This window comes from Siphateles boraxobius, unplaced genomic scaffold, assembly GCF_051911475.1.
Source record: "Siphateles boraxobius isolate OS27281-9 unplaced genomic scaffold, OSU_SipBor_1 19, whole genome shotgun sequence".
Taxonomy (NCBI): domain Eukaryota; kingdom Metazoa; phylum Chordata; class Actinopteri; order Cypriniformes; family Leuciscidae; genus Siphateles; species Siphateles boraxobius.
The window spans coordinates 11,477,594-11,501,773 of NW_027508799.1; the positions used below are offsets into that span (position 1 = coordinate 11,477,594).

General features: G+C 42.4%; 1 protein-coding gene across 2 annotated transcripts in view; it reads left to right on the top strand.

Annotated features, from left to right (window-relative positions):
• The window catches only part of myrfl (myelin regulatory factor like), a 77,350-nt gene extending 56,098 nt beyond the window's left edge, over positions 1–21,252 (top strand). For both annotated transcript variants that reach the window (XM_077233887.1, XM_077233888.1), the window contains 11 exons: positions 4,899–4,974; positions 5,053–5,141; positions 6,578–6,640; positions 6,788–6,843; positions 8,664–8,846; positions 8,940–8,987; positions 9,369–9,453; positions 10,194–10,268; positions 13,256–13,364; positions 14,422–14,496; positions 20,569–21,252. In XM_077233887.1, coding sequence (XP_077090002.1) covers positions 4,899–4,974; positions 5,053–5,141; positions 6,578–6,640; positions 6,788–6,843; positions 8,664–8,846; positions 8,940–8,987; positions 9,369–9,453; positions 10,194–10,268; positions 13,256–13,364; positions 14,422–14,496; positions 20,569–20,655 — 946 coding nt within the window. In that variant the 3' untranslated portion in view covers positions 20,656–21,252. The remainder of the gene's footprint in view (positions 1–4,898; positions 4,975–5,052; positions 5,142–6,577; positions 6,641–6,787; positions 6,844–8,663; positions 8,847–8,939; positions 8,988–9,368; positions 9,454–10,193; positions 10,269–13,255; positions 13,365–14,421; positions 14,497–20,568) is intronic.
• Positions 21,253–24,180: the final 2,928 nt, after the last annotated feature.

Here is a 24,180-nt window from a genome sequence, read left to right on the forward strand (position 1 = left end):
CTCTCTTCATTTACTGCTACAAACTTACAAACTGATAACGGTCAGATAAGTATGACTTAAACCATGCTAATGCAATTCCAATAATGCCAACATAATTTTCGAGTCTATTTAAAATAATGTTGTGGTCGATAATGTCAAATGCAGCACTAAGATCAAGTAACACTAATAGAGAGATACAACCACGAACGGATGATAAGAGCAAACATTTGTAACTCTAATGAGAGCAGTCTCAGTACTATGGTACGGTCTAAATCCTGACTGAAAATCCTGGCAGATACCATTTCTTTCTAAAAAGGAACATAGTTGTGAGGATACTGCTTTTTCTAGTATCTTTGACTAGATATTCGGCCTGTAATTGACTAATTCTCTAGGATCAAGTTTAGTTTAATAGTAGCCAGCTTAAAAGTTTTCGGTACATATCCTAGTGACAAAGATGAATCAATGATATTATGAAGAGGATCTATGACCTCTGGAAGCATTTCTTTCAGTAGCTTAGTCGGTATAGGGTCTAACATACATGTTGTCGATTTAGATGATTTAACGAGTTTAGACTATTCTTCCTCTACTATTGCAACGAATGAATGGGCTTTTCCGCAGGGACACTACAATGCACTGCCTAATGTAATACTGAGTTCTTCTTGGGAGTGGCCTCGTAGGGCAGCGAAGCAAGTGCATTTTAGGAGTTATCTTTCATCCACATGAGCAAAAATACATTTTCTGGCTTTTCTCAGTCTAGAAGGCACCAACTTCTAAAATAATTTCACATTTCTACTACATAAATTACCCAATTTAAATACACATTAATCTTTCCAGCAGTGAAATATCCCTTTAAGCACCAACACCATATTTGAAACTAGATGTCACGACACGCACACAAAAGGTTAGGTCCAAGTGCAGTAGTTTATTGGGGTAATCCAAATCCGTAGTCAGCCAGGCAAAGGTTCAAAATCATATAAAGCAGTTCAAAACAAGAAACAAACCAGACAAGAAACTCTGAAGTGCAAACAGACATTAAGCAAGGAATCGACAACTAACACAGAAACAGACAGGGTATAAATAGACAGGTACAAACAATGTGAGTGGGAACAGCTGTGTGCAATGATCAGTGCTGAGTTCAGGCAAAGGGTTATGGGAAATGCAGTTCATGATAAGGGTGACAATCAGGGAAAGAAACCTCTAGTGAAAACCAAGGGAACACAAACCAGATACTGTGACACTAGACTCAGTAATTCAGAAAATATTACTAGGCTATAGATTACAGCAACACCACCCCCTTTTCCTTTTAGATGTGGCTCATTTTTATAACAGTAATATTTGGGGTGGACTCATTTAAAGTAATGTAATTGTCTGGTTTTAGCCAGGTTTCTGTCAGACACAACATGTCTAGGTTATAATCTGTAATCATATCATTAACAAGTGCTTTTGAAGTAAGAGAATTGAATATTTAGCAACCCGAGCTTTATCATTTGTTCATCTGTATTATATCTATTTTTTATTTGTTGAACATCGATTACATTTTCACCCTTAAATGCGTTTGGGAGTTATTTGTATTTCCTAATATGGGGAACAGACACAGTCTCTATATGATGATATCTAGGTGAAAGAGTCTCTATGTGATGGGATTTATCTGACCTCAGTGACGTGAGACAGCTAGCAGATGGTCGGTTTAGCCAGTTTGTCTCCTTCCTGACCTGAGCCCCAATTCATGTTTGAGCTCTAATAATATGTGCCATATTACTAGAGAGAAGAGCGGCACCATCCCAGGAGGGATGAATACCATCTCTTTTCAACAGGTCAGGTCTGCCCCAAAAACTTTTCTAATTGTCTATGAACCCTATAGTATTTTGTGGACACCACTTAGACATCCAGCCATTGAGTGAGGACAGTCTACTAAGGATCTCATCACTCTGGCGAAAAGGAAGGGGGCCAGAGCAAATTACAGTGCCTGACATCGTACTTGTGAGTTCACACACCTCTTTAACGTTCATTTTAGTGATCTCCGACTGGCGAAGTCGAACATCATTAGTGCCGATGTAAATAATAATCTTAGAGAATTTACGATTAGCATTAGCCAGCACTTTTAAATTTGCTTTGATGTCAGGCACTCTGGCTCCCGGCAATCATGTGACTATGGTGGCTGGTGTCTCTATGGTGGCTGGTGTCTCTATTTTAGTAATAGAATCATCAATAGGGCACATCCAGCAGGATTCTCAGTGGGTGTTTCACTGAGTGGGGAGAACCTGTTTAATGTTGTAATTGGAACAGAAGAGCGGTGTTTTGTCCCGCGACTTACGCGTCTCACGAGACGGCAGGCGTGGATGGCAGGTTAACAGGCTAGTGAGATACTAGCGTGTTTTGCTAGCGATAAGGATTTAGATAAAAGCTAGCGATGTCAGATTAATGTGATAGGAAATATTAGAGAATATCTAATATACGTTGATGAGTAAGTTATATTTAACAATATAAACAACAATGAATTATAGTAAATAGAGATTCAAAGCAGAAAGCTATACGGAGCAAACCAGAAGCAAGGCAGACAGGAGCAATCGACTCCTGGACGTGGAGCCGCAGGCAGTGAACCCTTTAAGGAGACCAGACTTAGACCACCGCGATGCTAGCCGCAACATCAGCAGTGGATCCGCCAAGCTGGATACCAGTCTCACTAGCATAGGAACCACATTAATGGCTTCATGTGCAACATTCATGACGACCGGAAACCATGGCGTGGCGTCCATGATAGCTGAAGACTGGCGTGGCGGAAATGACCGCTGGAGACTCTGGTTTGGTGGAAGATACTCTGGCATGGCGGCCATGTTGTGAAAAGGCTCTGGCATGGTGGCCACCAGACTGTAAGGCGCTGAAAGCATAGGACTAGCAACCATCAGAACTGGACATGAGGGTATAGTCCAGGAACTCGCTCAGCAATCCCCGAGGACCATCCCGGGTCAGCGTTGACTGTAAGGGGTTGTTCAGTCCATAACAGAAGAAATCAATGAGGGCAAAGTCTAGAAGGTCAGTGAAATTAGGAATACTTATGAAGTCCTGGATAAGGTCCTCAAGCAAGTGAGTTCCTTGGCGAACTTCTGGATCCATGCTGGCGATGTCTTGTTTCGAAACTGCTCGGAAATGCAAAAGTTGAGGATCCGAATGCAGTTAATTAGGGTAATCCACAGACGTAAACCCAAAAACAGGCAAGAGCTCAAAACACAGGCAAACAGTCCAAAACAAACACCTGGCAGAAATATCAGGCAAACAAGGTAATCCAAAAAACAGGGCAAAGCAGAAACCATGAACATAAGAAAACCAAAGACAGAATGCTCATAAATGCAGCAGTGACACATGCAAGACTCTGCAGAGAATGACTGAGTAAACCAGGCTTATATAGACAGAGTAAACAAGGCTAATGAGCAACAGATGAATGCAATGAGTACTGATGAGTCCGGGCAAAGGATTATGGGGAATGTAATTAATAACTGAATAGAAGAGGTCTGGGGAGGATTGCCGCCTGGTGGCTGTCCTGGGCACACCAGCTGGTGACTGTGACAATATACATCTTAAAAGGAAACCTAATAAATATGACAAAAACACAACGAAATTACTCAAACTAAAATGAAACTGAAAAATATTCAAATAAAATTTTAATCAACCTATTAATAAAACATATATAATAGTATCTAAATTAGTATCATATTGGCGATTTACCGGTGCTGAATTTCAACTCCCGGGCAAATTATGGTGTTTCAGACAGGGCTAATATAGTTTTGCATTTTTCATCGAATCATTTCAGTTTTTATTCCGTTTAATTTTTAATTTTCAATTTCTTTAAATTTTTCAATTTAGTTTTTGTTAATTTTCATTCAGTAATTTTTTAGTTTTTTTTTTAAAATAATTTTTGTTTTAGGGCTGCCAAAGCACTAACTGACATAATTTAATAAGATTCAGTATGTGGCGAGCAGGACGAGGCCGAGGGGCATGAGAGAACTGCGCGAGGCCGGTGGCGTGAGTGATAATGAATGACACCTGTGAGACGACCGGTCTCGCATCTCTCACGGAGGACTGCTGGCTACACAAAAGAGAAACACAACACAACATAAAATTAGGAAAAAAAAATGTTCCTCTCTCGATATTCACCGTCGTCTTTTTATGCTCCTGCTCCTCCGTGAGAGATACGAGACCGGTGCGTCTCACAGGTGACATTCATTATCATTCACTCCACCGGCCTCACGCCATTCTCTCACGTCCCTCGGCCTCGTCCTGCTTGCCACACAGTATTTTTAATTTTCTCTGCACAGTCTAGTGTTATTGCTAGTCTAGGGTTAGTGCCAATATCATTGTTTAATGCAGGCAGGTTATAATATACCATGTATAAAAAACCTAAACCAAAATTAATTTTGTGACTATTTGTAGTATGAAAATGTATTTAAGTGCCAGTTTTTTTATTCGAGTTAATGAAAATATTTTCATTTAGTATTATTTTTTATTAATAATAATATCACTGGTCTCTCAGATGTGTCCAGACTTGGGAAACAATGTACTGTAATGCTAAGGTTAGCAAATTATGTAAATATCTCAACTGTCAGTATTCAACTACGGGTTATCATAACACAGTCATAAGAGAGGTTTAAACAGCACTTAGAGGTCCTGGGAGTCATAATGGCAATTCAGAACACAGTTACTTTAGTCAATCAAACTCCATAGGAACATGTTTTACAAGCATATTGTATTATATATTTTTTTAGATCCATAATTGCTGACTGGTGATATTCCAGTTTGAATGGGAACTTGTACTCGCACTGTTGCTTAACATTTGTTGCCGTTTTCGTGAATATGTGTGATTTGTGATGTATGTGCTCTCATGCTTAAATCTGTCGTTATATTGACTTTTTTTTTTGTCACAGGAAAATCAACATGAAAAACACACCTCATTCAAAACTTCCATCACCAAAGTCACCGCCACTTGCTCAATCTAGCAAAGTACGTAAAAATCACATTTCTTATCATTTTCTACAATGAATGTGACAAATATGACTACATATTATATTTTTCTTCCAGAACTACTTCTGTGGGAAATATCATCATTGTCTTCAACACAGAGTATTCCAAGCTAGCATCATCATGCTAGTAACAACCATGGCACTTTGGTGAGATGTTCTTCTTAAATACACACCTTAAGACATTTTAGACACAAATTAAGAATTTGTTCCCACGACTTATCAATTCATGGCCATGTTTAATTAAGGCAAGACAATAACACAAAAAACAAGTTTTTTTTTTTCTTTAATCTATTTTTTACAGGCACTAGTCAATTTTGAGATTGTGGGCTATTTTGTTTCCATAACTTGTCATCTTTCAGACTAGTGGAAAGAAAACATTAAAATACACTTTTAATTGTTTATTTTATTGCACTTTATCTATTAACAACTTTAGATTTCAATAACAGGACATCATTATTTTTTTAAAGTTCTCAAAACGACATTTTATATAGTTTTATTTTTTTGGTAACACAGGTTTTTTTAGTAACACAGCAGATTGCCTGATGAAGACCTGAGGGTCGAAACGTTGCCTTTTAATAAATTCTTTTGGAGCAGTAATTTTCAGTGTGCGGACTTCACACTGTTTTATTTATTAAAATAAACTATCCACTTGTTTCAGACACTGGGATCCTTCTTAAGTCTGTACAGAGGTTTAAATGACCTTAATAAACAGGCCGCATAAACACCAACGTTCCATTTGTCCTGTTGTCGACAGACACAAGCGCGTGGAGCATGGCACAATATGAACATATTGTGTATACTGTATCCAGTGTAGACAGCATCAGTTATTATAATGGGTTCTATTTGCTTTTGACGCACACTCAACATCCAGTGTAGGCAAATGTCAGCCGTTAAGAGACTGAATGCCAGTGTGAGGGGCCTATTGTGCAATGATGTATAACTATTCTTTGATGTCTTGCTCTCGAGGGAGGCATACATATATATATGCAAATGTGACTATGAAACTTCCCTGGTACAAATCCCTTTTATATTCAAAAGATCAAGGCAAATTCATGTCATGACCCCTTTTAGTTAAAATTCTTGCCTTAATTAGTCTGTGGCCACGCTGTACTAAATCATTTCCTCATTTTAATGTAGTTACATCGTGGCTAGGATTTACCTAAAATGAGGGAACAGATTAATAAATTGTGGGAGTGAATTTTTAATTTGTGTCAATATCTTGTTTTTTTTTCTCTCTGAATGTTACGTGTGGGACTTACAAGTAAAATAAATACTCCCAGTTAAATATAATGTATCAATGCTCAGATGATGATTACCACAAAAAAATAATCAATTGGTCCCTTAACGTGTAACATTGAACAAAAACTGTGTAGAAATGTATTCTCACATCAAATTAACAATTTAGAGACTTATACAGCTCAAATAACAAACACTGTTGTATTTAACCCGGAATGTTTCTTTAAATGAAGGTCTTGAGGACAGTTTGAGACCAAATGAAATTCTACTTGATCTTGACAGAATATTTCACAAAACATGACAAGATTGTCCTGCGTGTGACTTTATTTTGTCCTGTTATTTTGCAGTGTCATTTGTATTATTGCACTCCATTTGTTAACATTACAAGAGGACATGGACTTCAATAACAGGTACAAATGTCATCATCAGTGATGTCATCACTACAAACCAACGTGTTTGGTGCACATCGATTCAGTTAAATTACATTACTTGCCATGCTTGTTGCGTCACTGTCAGCGCAACTTAATCGACTGTTATTTTGTGTTCTTGTCATACAGTCTCAACCACACGAATGTTATACCATCTTACACTACACCAACAGAACTGACCACAGGTACCGTATGTAGATATTTAGAGATACTGTATAGGGCTTTTCACACTTGAAATAGTTAACCCTGGGGTTTTTCTAAATCCCAGGAAAACGGAATTCTGGGTTATCTTGCTTCACGTTTTACACTGCTCATAATTTACCTAGGATTAACAATTATTCCTGGGTATTCTCAAGGTGACGTGGCACATTGTACATTCCTAAACCCTGGGTTAACCTTCAAATTTATGGTGTCACTGATTAGATAAACGAAGCACGCAACCTGTTTACAGAAAGACTCTAGCATTGTGCATTCTCATATTATACATTGCCCAATGTACATTATTTTTTTCTGAATAGACTCTCCGTACTATTAAAAAATGGTTTGGAAACATGTTTTCCATTACCATTTGACATTTTCCTCCTCAAACACTGAAACTAATGTTTATTCAACAGGCGCCGTTTCAGGGCAAAGCATGTGAATTTAAAGGCAGTGGCTCCCACCCCTGGTCCTGGAGCACTCACATCTATACACATTTTGGATGTCTTTCTAATCTGACACAACTATTTCAGGTCTTGAAGACTCTACTAATGAGCAGATGAGTTGAATCAGGTGTGTTTGATTAGGGAGACATACAAAGGGCCCTATTTTAACGATCTAAGCGCATGGTGCGCTTAGGGCGTGCCCGACTCCACCTTTGCTAGTTTAACAACGGGAAAAATGGTCGGTACTCCTGGCGCATGTTCTAAAAGGGTTGTCCCTATTCTCTTAGGAGTAATGGGTATATGTTGGGCGTAACGTGCAATAAACCAATCAGAGTCTCATATCCCATTCCCCTTAATAGCCAGTTGCACTCGCGCCATGGTGGATTCGCTATTTACATGCCGGAATTTGCGATTGGAAAGACTGAAGCGCCTCCAGAGAGGAAACTCGTGCGTGAGGTTAAAGCGCGCATGCAGACCATCTATGGGACAAAGTGTACGTGTGTTGTGGATTACTAAAACGCCCTTTAAATAACAAAAAAAATACATGCGCCATTGCACCATTGACCAACAAAAACCTGGTCTAAAGTCAGTCTATTTCAGTTGCCTCAAAAGCAACACGCCAACAATGCGCCTGGACACACCTCAGTTTCAGACCAGCAAGGGCACACAAATGCATTTACTATTTAAAAAACAAGGCGCAGGATGTAAAAATGATAACTGCGTCACGCTGAAACTAGCAAAAAAACCTTGCGTCGTGCCTGGCGCCGCATTGCGCCGGGTGTATGATAGGGCCCATAATGTTAAGAGTTGGGGTTACTCTGGGGTTGAGATCCACTGCAATAAGGCACTCTATTGAGGGTCCGTTGCTAAGCATCTAGACCAGAGGTCTTCAATCCTGCTCTTGGAGGGCCACTGTCATGCAGAGTTTAGTTCCAACTCTAATCAAACACACCTGAATCAGCTCATTAAGCTCTTCAGGATCGCTTGAATATACAAAGGCAGGTGTGCTGAAGCAGGTTGGAACTAAACTCGGCAGGACAGTGGCCCTCCAGGAGCAGGATTGAAGACCTCTGATCTAGACATTCTGACACTGCATAGTTTCACGGAATTCACACTGTACACGTTTGGCACTGCAGTGTTAACACCACAAAAAGCAGTGCTTACCCTGGGTAAAAATCAGTGCTAACCCTGCTTTTAAATTACAAGTCTGAAATGTTCCCCTACCCGGGGTTAAAGTTTAGACGATAACCTAGAGCTACAGTGTGAGAAGCAGTGTGAGAAGCCCTTATGCAAGTTGGTTGGTCTGTATATTTTGATCATTGTTTATCTTATATGGTGAATTTTATCTTGACTGTTTGCAGTGTTCTCCACCACACATCCTGGTCCCTGGCCTCCAGACATCGATTTCTCCAATGTGTTTTATTCAGATGAGGTCTACTGCTGTCCTTCAACTTTATTTCATAATCATAACGCCCAACTGACAGACAACACCAAACTGACAGACACAACCGTCCCTTTTGACTTTATTTCAAAAACACTAAAAGGTCAGAGGCACAGTAGCAGCGTTCAATCATCAAATATACTATAATATATATTTTTGGTTGACTTAATGTCATTTTTTATTTGTTCTCTTTCAGAGAAGTGGTTAGAACAACTGCCAGATAAACTAAAAAATTCTACTGATTGTAAGTTGACCGATTAAAAGCCTGTTCATGCCAAGACTATCAAATAAACAACTAATTTCATTTTAAAATAAAACAATGTATCCTTAGTACTGTACCTCATTTACACTGAGACTGAAGTATTGTAATATGGAACATCATTGTTTTATTTAGAGGCATTTTTCATTTCTCACTGCTTTGTTTCAGCTATATAAACTTTTATTAAAACAATTGCCTTAGTGTGAATAATTTTGGTGCAAAAATAATAGTTTGTGAATGTCTCCCTAGGATAAATCCATTTTGTCCACTATTCCACTATTTTCTTATTACAAATAGTAGAATGAATTAGAGCTATACACAATAAAGATTCACACCTTTACGTCTTTGTTCATGTCTTCTTCACAGGGACAAACACAACTATACAGTCCATCCGCATAACACAAAATCAACAAGTTATAGACCAGCAGTACTGTCAGCAAGAGGCCTGTGGGTAGGTAGCAAACTCACTTTTAGTATAACACTTGTCATGGTGTGACCAGTCATATGTTTCCCTTTATGAAATCCATAACTAGCTATTTCTGAAGATCATATTCACATCAGGGTCCTGATCCTGAAAGTTGTGTGGTTGAAACGACCGCTCTTGACCTGTGCCTAGAAGCATAGGTTCTTGTTTTTATGAGATAGACTTAAAAAAAAACATTATTTTGATCAAAATAAGTAAGCTTACATTTATCACAATCTTATTATTTTATTTAGTTTATTTACTAATTTAATTTACGTGTTTTAGTTTGTCAAGAGATTTAAAGCTCCATTTTTGAAGAGCGTGCATGTGCGAACATGGAAATAAAGCAAAATAACTGAGGAAAAAAAAGAATTAGTCCCCAGATGCCACGTCCGTAATTTATAGCAAAAAAATCTTGCATTAATTCTTATCTCAAACGGATTAATCAAAATAAGTTATTATCCACCACCTGCATTACATCATTAACGTGGCTGAACGACAAATTTGCAACAATACGGTTTCAGGAAATGGTTGCGACTAGCTAGTTGATTTCTTCAACGATGCATCGAACTATGGTAGTTAGGCAGCAAGTTGCGTCGCTACCCTGGTCTATGCTGCTCTATACAACAGTGTTTAAAGCACATGGGGATTTCTTGACTTTTACTCAAGTTATCAAAGAATGTTCTATAGTAATGCATTTGCATTTTACCCATTAATCTGTTTTGTAGGAAGGGAAACTACACGTACCTCATTCCACTCAGTAAACACATCCCACCCAACATGCCCATAACCCTCCAAATGAGGTGAGTACACTGTTCATTCTGCACACAGTCTTCATTATACTGCCCTCTTTGGTTATTTAACCAGGTTATTTAAATTATTTGTCTTTGTTTTTCCTTAAAAGTTTCTATTTGTTTGTTCCCTTTCGAGAGCGGTCTCTCGTATTGCGTAGCTATACGCTTATGGGAAAACTCCTTTTCTCAAGAATATTGAAGCCTTTATTTTAAAACGCAGTGAAGCTGCACAGCAAGCACACAGCAGAGCTGACTAGCGCGCTCATTGGCTGTGCTACGGGAACCGCATGGACCTATGGAAAAGTGGCTGAGGCACGCGAACCAATCAGAGCGCCTTGCGCGTGCCAAAACCCGCCAGAATGGGCATGGCTTCTGAATATAAAAGCAGACGATTTCGTCATAGGAATCAGCTTTAAATCTCCTTCAACAAACTCTTCACTTCGCTGATTTCTCCTGGTAAGAAGCCTTCGCCGTCGACGACCCCCAGCAGGACGGCGGCCTCCAGATCTACACGCTAGAACTCGACGCCGCCTCTACTTATTCACTGTTCACCTGTGGCCATTCGGCAATTTTATAACTTAGAGGTTCCTGCTGTAATGGCACGGCATTTCAAAATGGGTTCCCATGAGCATATAGCTAGGGATGGCTGACGCGAAACAGTCGTTCTGAAGCTTTGCGAGATCCCGAAGCACAGATGTTTCGAAACACTGATCCGAAGCGTGATTCAAAACACCCATGTCACGTGACTACGGCTAAATGAAGCTGCTAAGTGTTTCGACAAGTGGCGTGCTCCGCCGATTCAGCGTTTGATTGACAGGGTCGGGAACAGACCACACAATCGCACATCTGTATAAAAAGTTAAGTCAACTCATCTTGAAATCGTGGGTTTTTGTGAGAGGATTTTTTCAAAGACTGGAGAAATTATCTGTAAAAAAAAAATAGTCTAAGTCCTTCCAAAGAAGAGAAATTAATATTTTTCATAAGAATCTCTAGAAAAAGTGAGACATTATGGCTTGATTTCTTTTATTAATATTCATCTTTCAGAACCAAAATAACATTCTGCACAGTGAGGAGCCTACAGGTTACAAGCTTCACATATTAGAAAAATAGCTACAATAATCAAAAAACACATTTTTTAATGGCTCGTTGTCAAGGTTGTTTCAGATCAACACCTGCAAGTGACCACTAGGTGTAACCGTTGAGACGGGTGTCGGATTGATTCGAAGCCTCGACACAATATGGCACATTTGGTTGAACTGTTTCATTGCTTCACGAAGCCTCGATCTGCCCACCACTACGTATAGCTACGCAATACAAGAGACCGCTCTTGAAAGGGAACGTACTCGGTTACTAATGTAACCTCGATTCCCTGAGAGTAGGGAACAAGTATTGCGTAGCCTGCCATGCTATTACGTTTGGCTCAGGTGCTTTCGCTTCAGTGTATTTGAACCTGATGCCTATGGCGAAATGGTCTGCTTTTATAGCCAGAAGCCCCGCCTATTGCGGCGCACTCTGATTGGTTTGCGTGCCTCTGCCGCTTTGCCATAGGTTCGTGCAGTCCCTGCAGCACAGCCAATGAGCGTACTAGTCAGCTCTGCTCTGTGCTTGCTGTGCAGCTGCACTTCGTTTTAAAATAAAGGCTTCAATATTCTCAAGAAAAGGAGTTTTCCCATAAGCGTATAGCTATGCAATACTCGTTAATTATTCTAAGGGAACCGAGGTTACATTAGTAACAGAGTATATTTTCTGCCATGAATTTTCTTGGATACATTTTTTTTACATCTCAAAAAGATGTAAATTTAACAAGGGTGTTCAAATGTTTTATATCAGCTGTATAATGTTCAAAATAAAAATCATTGGACATGTTCATGTTAATATAAAGAACTGCTGCCTCATGCTGGTCAAGTGGATGAATCAGAGCCATATCACACTCCTGCTTCTGTAATATTTTTAGGCAGACAGTACAGGTGCTGGTCATATAATTAGAATATCATCAAAAAGTTGATTCTTTTCAAGAATTCAACTTAACAGGTGAAACTAATATATTATATAGACTCATTACATGCAAAGTGAGATATTTCAAGCCTTTATTTGTTATAATTTTGATGATTATGGCTTACAGCTTATGAAACCCACAAAATCAAAATCCCAGAAAATTAGAATATTACATGAAATCACACAGTAATTACACAGGAATACCATGGTCATTGAACCAGGTTTTGGTTCTTTTGGCAGTGTGGGCAGGTGCAAATCCTGCTGGAAAATGAAGGAAGCATCTCCATAAAGCTTGTCTGCTGAAGGAAGCAGGAAATGCTCTGAAAATGTCCTGGTAGACGGCTGCGTTGAGTAAACAGCACAGTGGACCAAGTCCAGCCGATGACATGGCTCCCCAAACCAACACAGACTGTGGTAACTTCACACTGGACTTCAAGCATCTTGGATTGTGTGCCACTCCATTCTTCGTCCAGACTCTGGGACCTTGGTTTCCAAATGAGATGCAAAATTTGCTCTCATCAGAAAAGAGGACTTTGGTCCACTGTGCTTTATTAAATCCAGAGTCAACGCAGCCGTCTACCAGGACATTTTCAGAGCACTTCATGATTCCTTCATTTTCCAGCAGGATTTGCAGCTGCCCACACTGCCAAAAGAACCAAAACCTGGTTCAATGACCATGGTATTCCTGTGTAATTACTGTGTGATTTCATGTAATATTCTAATTTTCTGGGATTTTGATTTTGTGGGTTTCATAAGCTGTAGGCCATAATCATCAAAATTATAACAAATAAAGTCTTGACATATCTCACTTTGCATGTAATGAGTCTATACAATATATTAGTTTCACCTGTTAAGTTGAATTCTTGAAATGAATCAACTTTTTGATTATATTCTAATTATATGAACAGCACCTGTATATTTTGATAGAAAAACAGTGTCTGGATATGTGAGTCACATTCTCAATGATATGAATGACGGTTTTTGTTCCCCCACTTGATCAGCACAAATGAATTGCTGGTGATCCACTTGTGTTCACATGATGAGAGCGAACAGTGCTCTTCAGTACTCGACTTCAACAGCCTAGAGTCAAACACTGCCCTCAACACACAGGTACTTCAGCACTTATACACTCAAAGCAACATATATTAGAAAAACATTTCATTATAAATGTATTAATATTATATATTCATAATAGTTAAAATACATCAGGGTTTCCCATACGTTCATTTATTTGTGGTGGCCCGCCACAATATCAACGCTGGCCGCCACACATTGATTTTCGATTGTTTTTTTTTTTGTTTTTTTACTAAGCCTATTTCAAATCGTATTTGATTGCAGAGCGCATTCACGCAGCACTACCTCTCGCTCGTCCCTCCCCCCCTCTATCCCCCCTCCCCTAATCCCTATCTCCTCCCATCCCTCCCCCTCCCGACATAAATCCGACATCGAGGATGCTATCCAATATAAGCAATATCCATCTACGACACCCACAAGATACTGGTTACTGTGATTTCAGCCACTTTCAAACAGTGTATGAGAGACGCGGTGGCGCGCCTTACCAGTTTAAATTTGACGAGCGCACGCGCCTCAACGCAATGCAAAGACAGCCAGCTGTCACAGCGTGTGCACTAAACTAAATTCTCTTTATCGTCTTATTGCATTTAAGTGTCAAAAACACAAGGTTCACATAAACAGTTGGTTTTGTCTTAAGTGAATGTAAACATCTGTAAGAAATCGTGTATGTGTATAAGTATTTTCTAGATCGCTGTATTACTGTAGTTCTTAAAGTGACAGCAGTCTAAATAAGAATCAGTATACGTTTCATTCATACAGTGATAATATGCGGTTTTATTATTTCATTTGATGATAAAATTTCTTACTTAAATGCTGTTTTTAGTATTAACTAAAGTGTGTACAGTCAAAATCAGTCAGTTCAGTCACAGGAGCAGTAGAGTAGCCAGACAGTGATACCATGCCAGTGACGTCATCGAACATGGCTGCGCTCTGATAACAACAAATGTAAATTTCAGTATTGGGAAAAACTTCATATATGTTTTTTTTGTAATATTATTTTTGAATTAATTTGTTTCGGTTTTAATAACCAACATTTTATCGAATTATAGTTTGTTAATTTCAGTTCCCCTTTAAAATTCTTTCTTTTCCATAGGGCTACATACATAAGTGGACATTGGCGGTGGCGAATCACCATCGCTCCTCTTACTATTTCCGCTCTTCAGTTGCTGTGAGTTCCCTTTCAGTCGATAACGTCAGACGTAGTCGACTGAATGGGGATCGTGCTAGAGAGCCTATGATTGAACGAGCCAATGGAATTTGGCGTGCGTGATTTGCATCACACACTCCGGAATAAATACGGAAGTGGATGCACGCACTAGTTGCCTTTCGCTTCGGAGCCGTTCATCTTTGATGTCTCTGAAGAGTGCTGTTGTATTCAACGAGCGAGTGTGTCGGTGTTCTTGCGGGAAGACCTCTCCAGTGTTGGTGTTCTACAGCGTGGTGCAGTGGTGATCGCGAGCTTCTCAGCTCTCAACTGCTGTTTTAACAGCATCAAATTTCTATTGTTTGTTTGTGTGTTGACGGTTGGTTAGAGGGCGAGAAGTGAGTGCTTCACTGTTAGTTGAAAGACTATTCAGTGTTTGCCGCGGTCATTCCCTGTGTGCTCCGGCACTGGTGACGGTCCCATTTCCTAAAAGAGCAACACGAGTGTGAGTGCGTCTTTTTCAAGATGCCATTCCATCCGTGCGTTTCTGGGTGCGGTCTGGCGCTATCCCCCTCTGACGGTCACGAAAGTTGTGTCGCATGTTTGGGCTTACAGCATGCCGAGGCAGCTTTCGTGGATGAGTCATGTTCTCACTGCGGGAACATGGCCATCTCGGTGTTGAGATCTAGACTCACCTTCGTCAAAAGCGTTGGTGCAGTCCCCACCCCTGGGCCCCGCCCTTGTTCTTCCTCTGGGTTACCTTCCCAGAGAAAGACTGGGGTGCCGTCCAAGCTGGGTGATCTGAGGATCACAGTGAGGGGTAATCCGCCCAGCCAGGCCCCGTGGATCCCTCACTCCTGTTTCGCACCGCAACCGGTGGAGCTCCCCATTGATCCCGCTGGTCCCTCTGTAAAGGACAGGCCAGCCGTGTCATTTGGGGTCCCTCCAGGGGATACCATGTCAATCGCAGCATCGGAAGGGGAGCTGAACTCTGGAGATGACGACTCGGCTGCACTGCCTCCCTCTGGGAGACCAGTGTTGCCCGAGCCAGATCCAGAAATGTCAGCTATGCTGAAAAGGGCCGCCGAGGCGGTAGGGCTCGTGTAGAACCCTCCACCGTGTCCCGAGCTGTCTCGGTTGGATGATTGGTATATTCTCAGTCCGCCGCCCCGGTTCCTTTCTTTCCTGAAGTGCATGAGGAGCTTACGAGGGCATGGATGGCACCTTTCTCTGCCAGAAACCGCCTGAGTGGCTCCTCCCCCCTCACTACCCTTGATGGGGAGCAGTGAAGGGTTACGAGGCTATCCCTCCAGTGGAGCGGGCTGTTGCGATGCAGTTATGCCCAACGGCGGCCGCTTCCTGGAGAGTTGATCCTCGTCACCCCTCTAAAGCCTGTAAGTTCTCGTCCGCTCTTACGGGCAAGGCTTACAAAGCTTGTGGGCAAGCCGCTTCCTCTCTGCATGCCATGGCGTTGCTCCAGGTCCACCAGGCCCAGGCACTCATGAACATGCACGAGGGTAGTCCGGACCGTGAGCTCATGGGTGAGCTCCGCACTGCAACTGACCTCGCCCTCCGGGCGACGAAGGTTGCAGCTCGCGCGGTCGGTTCGGCGATGTCCATACTTGTGGTCCAGGAGCGCCATCTCTGGCTCAACCTGGCCGATATGAGAGAAGCGGACTAGGTTCGGTTCCTGGATTCTCCCATTTCCCAGGTTGGGTTATTCGGCGACGCTGTGGAGAACTTTGCCCAACAGTTCTCTACAGCCCAGAAACAGACGGAGGCCATCCGGCACATCCTGCCTCGGAGGGACGCTGCTGCATTCACCCGCCCGCCGAGGTCAGATCCTCCGCCTGTTCGTCGCCGAGGGCGTCCGCCCGCAGCCGCCTCAGCTCCCGCCGGACCACCGCAGCAGCCTTCACCCAGGTTCCGGCGTGGGGCCGGCCGCGGAAGGGGCGCCCAGCCTGCTCCAGGCGCTGCCAAGCCAGGTGGTAAGCATCAGCGCAAAAGAAAACGCTGAACCTGGATGGGCTCTCAGGGATGGAGGAGTTGCTCGTGGAGTGGTCGCCGATCCACTCCCTCTGGCTGGTTGGAGGGCCAGCTGGAGTTTTTTGTTATGTGTGTGTTTGTTCCGCCGCTGGCCCCTATAAAAACGGGGTCAGCGGTAAAAAACCACATATTCAGAAAAAGAGCAAATTTTCTATTCCTGGGTCCCAAGTGGACCAGTCTGGCGGGTGTGACCCTGTAATAGCCTTACATCCCCCAGCTTCCCTTGGTCGCCAGCAGGCAGCTTGGGGCGTTCGAGGACCCGGTCATCCGCCTTCTCACGTCCCCCTGCCGCTAGTGGAGACAGGTAAGTGTTGCACTGCACACTAACACCACTATCTCTACTTTGCTGCCCCACCTCAGGCTCGGCTACCCCGCTCAAGTCAGTGATAATCAACACATTAGGTGTTGAGCAGACGTGCTCCTGAAAATTCAGTGATATTCATCACACCGGGTGTTGAGCAGTGCTCCTGGCTTGTGCGTGCTCATCTTATCCTGCTGGCGAAGGATTTGATATAGCCGCTCCTCCAGCCGGTACGAAGGCCAGTTGTAAACTCGTTCTTCGTTCTACTAGGTAGTGGGTCGTGACCATCTTGGCCCAAGATTGGTCTGCAGCTCCGACCTGAAAGACATGTGCTTCAGATCTCTACCTTCCGCACCGCAGGCCATCCTGTGTGTTGCATGTAAGGGTGGAGTATGAGTGTAGTGTCCTTCCCCTCGAGTTCTCCAGAGCCCGTTGGGTCTTCAGGTCAACTGGAAGAGAGTAATCTCGCCCACGGGCTGAGTATCTCTTTTTTAGTTTTGGAGATGGACTCGGTCTAACACGTCTCTCCAATGAGAATGTGTTCAGCTGGTGTTGAAGTGAGAAAGGGTCCCACTGAAAGAACTTTCAGAGGCTCCTGGGGTATATGGTAGTTGCAGCCTTTGGCTTCCTCCATATGTGACCGCTTCAGCGCTAGCTTCATGATCGAGTCCCGAGGTGACCGTGGCAGAGCAGCTCACCCTGTGTGACTATAGTTCAATCCCGGTCTGCTGCTAAACCCTCTTCAACAGAGGGGCCATGTACAAAGGGCGTGTTTTAACGGGGGCCTGGGCGACCCACGAATACACGGGCATTCGTGCCTCGAGTTGTTAGACATTGCGACCGTTGCGCAAGCTTCCCTTGCATGTCACAACTCACACGTCACCTCCTCCTTGGAGTCAGAAGCTTCTGTGGACGCTTTGTTCCACTCTTCCCGCTTTACTCAATCGTGCCGCCATCGAGCCTCACGACAGTTATAGCCAGGGCAAGTGGAGACTCCATCCCCTGGGTCCAGCTGGGTCATGACCATTCCGGGGCCGCTCAGTTGCCCCTCCGGTTTCGTCTTCCTGCCAGTGTTTGTATTAACCGAGCGGACTACCCTTGGACAAACACTGGCTCTCAGCTGCCCTTCGCGCTCAAGTGTTGAGCAGAAATGCTCCTGAAGCTCAGTGAGTTTATCACACTCAGGTGTTGAGCAGGAATGCTCCTGAAGCTCAGTGAACTTATCACACTCAAATGCTGAGCAGAAAATGCTCCTGAAGCCCAGTGATCTTCACATGTTGTGTTTTGAGCAATGCTCCTGTCTTTTTGCGCCCGTCGCTTGCACCTACGTGCCAAGTCAGGAGAGGAACAGGTCTTCATAGTTGCCCCTTATTGGCCCAACTAGACCTGGTTCGCATCGACAGCCTTCCTGACTTCCCCTGAAAACTCTTTCAGGGACGGGGCACGATGTTCTCGCGTTCTTCCCCCGGAGATTCCGGATGGTCTTACATCTGAACGCGGAGGTTCAGGTGGCTATCACAGGGACATGTGATAGTTACCATCACTCCTGCGAGCACCCCCTAGAAATGGGTAGCGTGCTTACGCCTTTAGAAGTGGAACCTAGTCGTTGAGTCTTCTCTCCAGAGGAGATCCTGAAAGCTTTCGATCACTTCAGTGCTCTCTTTCCTGCAAAATGGGTTGGAGTAGGCTGTTTTCCTTCACCCTCAAAATGATGTTGCCTCGGTGTTTAAACGACGCTCATCGTGTTGCAGAAGTGTGCAGAAGCACGTTCTGATCGTCAGGTTCCTGAGGAGCAAGGTCGTGTAAATCCTTGCGTCTCTCTTTATCCTCTTGGGCCTTGTCCCTGGTGCGACTGCACTGCAGAGACCACCCCTGAGCCACTGCAGGCAGTGACTTAAAAATTCTGTTATATCAGTTCTCCTGCTCGCGTGGTCTCTACTAGGGGGTAGGGACTTGCTCGCTTTCGGTCAACGTATTGTGCCTGGAGTCTGAGCCGGCTAACTCTCACAAGCTGAGACCCCGGCTCGGATTGTGCCCAAGGTTCCTACCTCTCCCGTAATAGGAGCAGGTGGTGAGCCTGCAAGCGCTGCCCTGGAGGAGGCAGATCCAGCCCTGGCTTCTCTGTCCGTTCGCTTGGACGTGTACAGAACACAAGCCATAGACCTCAGACCAGCTCTACAAATATCTGTTGGAATTCAGCAGAGAGGGAAGGCTGTTTCCATGCAAAGTCGCACTAGTGCTTGCCTTCATTTCGGTAAAAATCTGAGATGCAACATGTCCACTTAGGTGCTGAGCTCCTCTATGATGAGTGTAAAGTGCTCCGCCTCGGCGTTGACGATATGCTTTGCTAAAACAGATTCTAGAGTTGGGGGCTGGACGACACCTAGTTGAACCGCTGCTTCCCGTGGGCTCCCTTCTCATGAAGCCAGTTTCACCGTGAGCCCGGTTCAAGTGTCGGCTTGCTGCGCCATTCCCCTCATATGGACTGGTTACATGCGCCTTTCTACTCCAGTTGAGTTCCCTTAAAATTGAACCCTGTTGAGTTCCTCCACACCCTTCGACGTCGGACGTGCGGAACGTCTGGTGTTAGGCCTACCACTCGTAAGCAGTGTGGAACCTGTGTTAGGCTGGGTCCATATGTTGCGGTCCCTACGGCGACCCCATATGTGTATTCTTCCACGATACGGCTCCCTATGGTGAGCCCATGTCTTCCCTCGGCAGAGTCTCTCTGCCGTCAATGTCCGGTGTGTCTCCCCCCGTCTTAGGCTGGAGCCACCCCAGTGACATTCCATATGTTAGACTGCCCGGTTTCCGCCCAGTTCATATGTGTATTTTCCACGTTACCTCCCTCTGGGTTGGATATGGCTTCCGCAGCGTCCCTTCCTTCCAATGTACGGGGAACGCTTTCCCAGTGGTCCTGTAGGAACAGCAGTGACTTCCCTGGCCTAAGCCCTGTCCTTCCCCGCCTTAAATTTGCGGGGGCATCAGGAAGCTTTGGTTTAAGCACTGGAAGGTGGCAGCGTTAGTGGCGTTTTCAAAGGTTATCCCCATTCAGTCGACCGTCGACTACGTCTGACGTTATCGACTGAAAGGGAACGTCCTGGTTGCGTATGCAACCCACCGTTCCCTGAAGGAGGGAACGGAGGACGTAGTCCCCTTGCCACTACTGCTGGACAACCGCTGACCCCGGGTTACTCTCGGCTCCTCAGCGAAAAGCAACTAGTGCGTGCATCCACTTCCGTATTTATACCCGCGCCGCGGGGGCGGAGTGTATGATGCAAATCACGGACGCCAAATTCCATTGGCTCGTTCAATAGTAATCGAAGAGGATAGGCTCTCTAGCGCGATCCCCATTCAGTCGACCGTCGACTACGTCCTCCTTTCCCTCCTTCAGGGGACGGTGGGTTGCATACGCAACCAGGACGTTCCTGTGCATCTTTCTGTTTTAATCTCTGAATGTACTCTGAATCTTTATTTAAAGACTTTAGTCAGGGTAAACACCATATTTAATATGGCATGAATGAAAATTACACTGTACAGTCTGTCCAGTGGACTAGAATATGAGGCTTGTGAAAATCAGAGGTGAGCTTAACAGATTAAACATTGAACAGACTGTACTTTTTTCTATGTTAGTGTTTAATTAAATATAAAGTCTATTTACATACAGACAATGTAGATAGTGTGACTAGCAGCATGACTTCAATCTTTTGGCCGTATTTTGTCAGTATTGACATGTTTCTTTCACACAGGGTTTGGCTGATTGTAGCACTGATCCCAACTATGCAGAAGTTTTATTTACTGACTACCACTTCCAGTTCTACCGTCGCTGTGACTGATCAACAGCAAATGATGCTGCTGTCACAACAGCCCTTCAAAAGCAACATCCAGTGGTTTGATGGCATTTGTAGGCGATAAAAACTGCAGGTTGTACATTATATAGAAAGAACATCTTTCATGGGCTGATATTTTGTTGCTGAAAAAAAAAAGAAGCAAATATGTTTCATTTTAGTTTATTCTTATTTTACTGGTGTTTTGGAGTCAGAAGGAAAACCTCTGAACTACAACGCAAAGAGTAAAGTAGGTCTTCAGTTATGATTTGACATGCATATTTAAACAATAAAGAAATGATGTTTGTTTTGTACTGAACTATGCAATCAGATAATCTTTTACTCTTGTAGACTCACACTGTGTTCCTGTATTGAACTAGTTCATATGTAAACCTGTAGACCAAACAATTATTCAACTACAGAAACTGTACTATTAAATAATGTCTAGCTGTATGTATGACATCTGATTATTTTAGAAGTGGGGGAAAATGTGGACATTTAATATTCAACAATAATATTGATCTGCCTGCATTGAGACATTATATGAGAACTGAACTGAGCTGGACAATGACAGCACTGGTTTCTCCAGAGCGGCTATATATATATATATATATATATATATATATATATATATATATATATATATATATATATATATATATATATATATATATATATATGAACTAAATAAAAACCTTTTTATACAACAAAAATGAAACATCACTGAACTTCCTAAAGCTGGACTATGACACTATTTTCTTCTAGATCTGCTGTACAGTACAAACAAACTTTGTTGCATTATTTTCCTGTTATCACTGTAAAGCTGCTTTGCAACAATATGTTTTGTAAAAAGCGCTATATAAATAAAGGTGACTTAACTTGTCTAGAAGTCAAATTCTTTTTGTAGCTAAAGACTTTTATGAAGGTAAAGTTTTCACTGAATATCAAACACTACAATAAAGGCAGATTTTTTTTCAGCCCAAAATCACACTTTATACTTGTTATTATAAAAGGATAGCATTTACTAGATCAATTACTAGATTTTAGCAGTACTAGATCAAGTCTGAAAATTATGTTACAAAAATTCATTGTGTGGTGTAAAGTTTGTGAGAGGAATTGCGAGCTACGAGTAGCTTACTGTAGTGTATTGAACGTGGAAAGTAGAAAAGTATCCTGGTATAACCAGTTTGTGTAAGACTACTAAGTGTCAATGGATGTGATTAGATTAAAAAAAATAATGTGTATGTGTTAAAAAAGAGCTTGTGCAACAGGATCTGTGTGCTGTGCAGGTGAAGGTGCCACTACAAGGTGTTTTTAAGTTCTATATGAATGTGTTAAGAAGCTTGTGGACAACACTTATAAGATTTTTACACATTGAAAAAATGTGGAGAATTGGCTTGAATTTGTCCTATATGCTCTCCCTATTCCCAAACCATACAGGACCACTTCACATAGGCTACTATAGGCATGCTTTTAACTTTGGATAATTTAGACATTTAATCAGGTCTAGTGGTAATATAGAGTTCACCAATCTGTTTTAAGAGTGTTTCAGGCAGATATACTGACAGATTAACAGAATATGACGTTGAATTCAGTTCAATAACTTATGTTTTGATAGATATTTTAAAACTGAAATTCACAAGTCCGTCTGCCCATTCAGACTTAATACTTAAAGAAACTTGGCTTGCTGTCCTCTAAGGAAGCTCGAACCTGAGGCTTGGCTCAAAGTCCGAGCTAAGACCCCTATAACAGTACTGTGCAGAAAAAGGATAAGATAAATAGAGGAGATGGGGAGGAAAAGGGATGCCAGAAGAATTGTAGCTGGGACGGCACAGAGACTGCTGCTTTTTTACACTTGAAATGATGATTGACAGGACTGAATGTTTAGGGCTCCTCCCGAACCTAAGTTTGGACCTCCATTACGACTGCTTTGCAGTGCTTGGCATATAACAAGAATGACTGCAAATGTAGTTTTGTAATCTGTCTGTTACACTACCTCACTACCTTCACTGATGTCCAGAATCCCCTTCCTTCCTTAATTCTACTTGGTGTTCAAACCATTCATGATGTAGGAGCTGCTCTAGATTCAGTCGCAGGGCTGGTTCAAGGGTCAAACACTGGCAAATCACCCTACGACATTCTGTACAAGTTTTTAGAGAGATTGGAGAGATTAGAGAGTTGGTTAGTTTTAGAAACACACTAATGTTGATTGTATGAAAAGCTTCTAGGATTAATCTAAGGTAAAGTAAATATTCTTTAGTGAAATGCATTGCATGTGTAGAGTAATGGACCTGTTTTGCCATGTGAAATGTAATTATTTGCTTATATAAAGTCTGTGATTACATTCATTTAAAATCATTTGAGTGTTTAGTTTTCACCTTTGGATAAGGAAGAGTTACTAATATCAAAATCAGCACGCAATATATCCTCTTTTTTTCTAAAAGGCACATATCCGTGGACCATCTCAAACAGCAAAACGCCTAGTGACCAAACAATTGCTTGGATAGGCCAGTATCTGGGCCTCGTTTTGACCTCAGGTGGGCAGTACACTGGAGCTCCTGTAAATAAGACATTTTTAGCGCTGAGCAATTTGGCAATCAATAGAATATAATGTGATGAAATAAGACACAACACGCAGGATTTCAATGTCTGCTATGGTAACACAAACTGGCAATTCACCTTGATATTCGCTGCTCTTACAGGTAGCACCGCTAAATAGCTGACCGCAACCGAAGTCTATTAACTTCAGCTGCCAACTGTCTCCACAGACCAAGATATTGGCTGTGTGCAAATCACTATGAAAAACTCCACGGTCAATGCAGTATTTGGTAGCGTTGACTGCCTGAAACATTAAATCACATGCTGTTTTTTCACTCAGATAACCTGGATACACTTCGTGAAGGCAATCCATCAGGGTCTTGCATGGTTGAGGGTACTCCATAAAGAGTGCAAAGCAATGGAGGTCCTCAAACCAGTCATATAGTTGGATGACGTTGGGACTTATGGGAGGATCACTCAACTTAAGCATCATTGCCACTTCAGCAAGCAGAGGTTTAGGATGACCAGGCTAGCGAAAAAGAAAAGGTTGGTTGGCTTCAAGAAACTTTGTATTTAGATGTAATAAAGTCTTTTTGTCTATTTCAGTTTAGCTTCATGTTAGCTAAAAGTCTTTTGTTTACGATAATCTGCACTTAAACATCTACATTTTTACAACTTACAATGACAAGATAACGGTCATCATAGCACTTGGGTATATGCTTGATGGCAACCTGTAAATGGAAAAACACAGTTAATTTTTTCCGACCCACACATCTCCAAACTGTGTTTTAATCTGACATTCTTTGATAGAGACTGTGGACACAGATCTGTACATCTCAAGGAAATGTTTGTGGAATTCTGTAAGAGTGCTCTACCTTTTCCATATTAGATATGCGGGTCCCCTCATAAACCATGCCAAAACTTCCGCTTCTCTTCAAATGTCCCACTTTATAGTCGGACACAACAGACCCTGAAAAACACACACAAAAAAAGGAC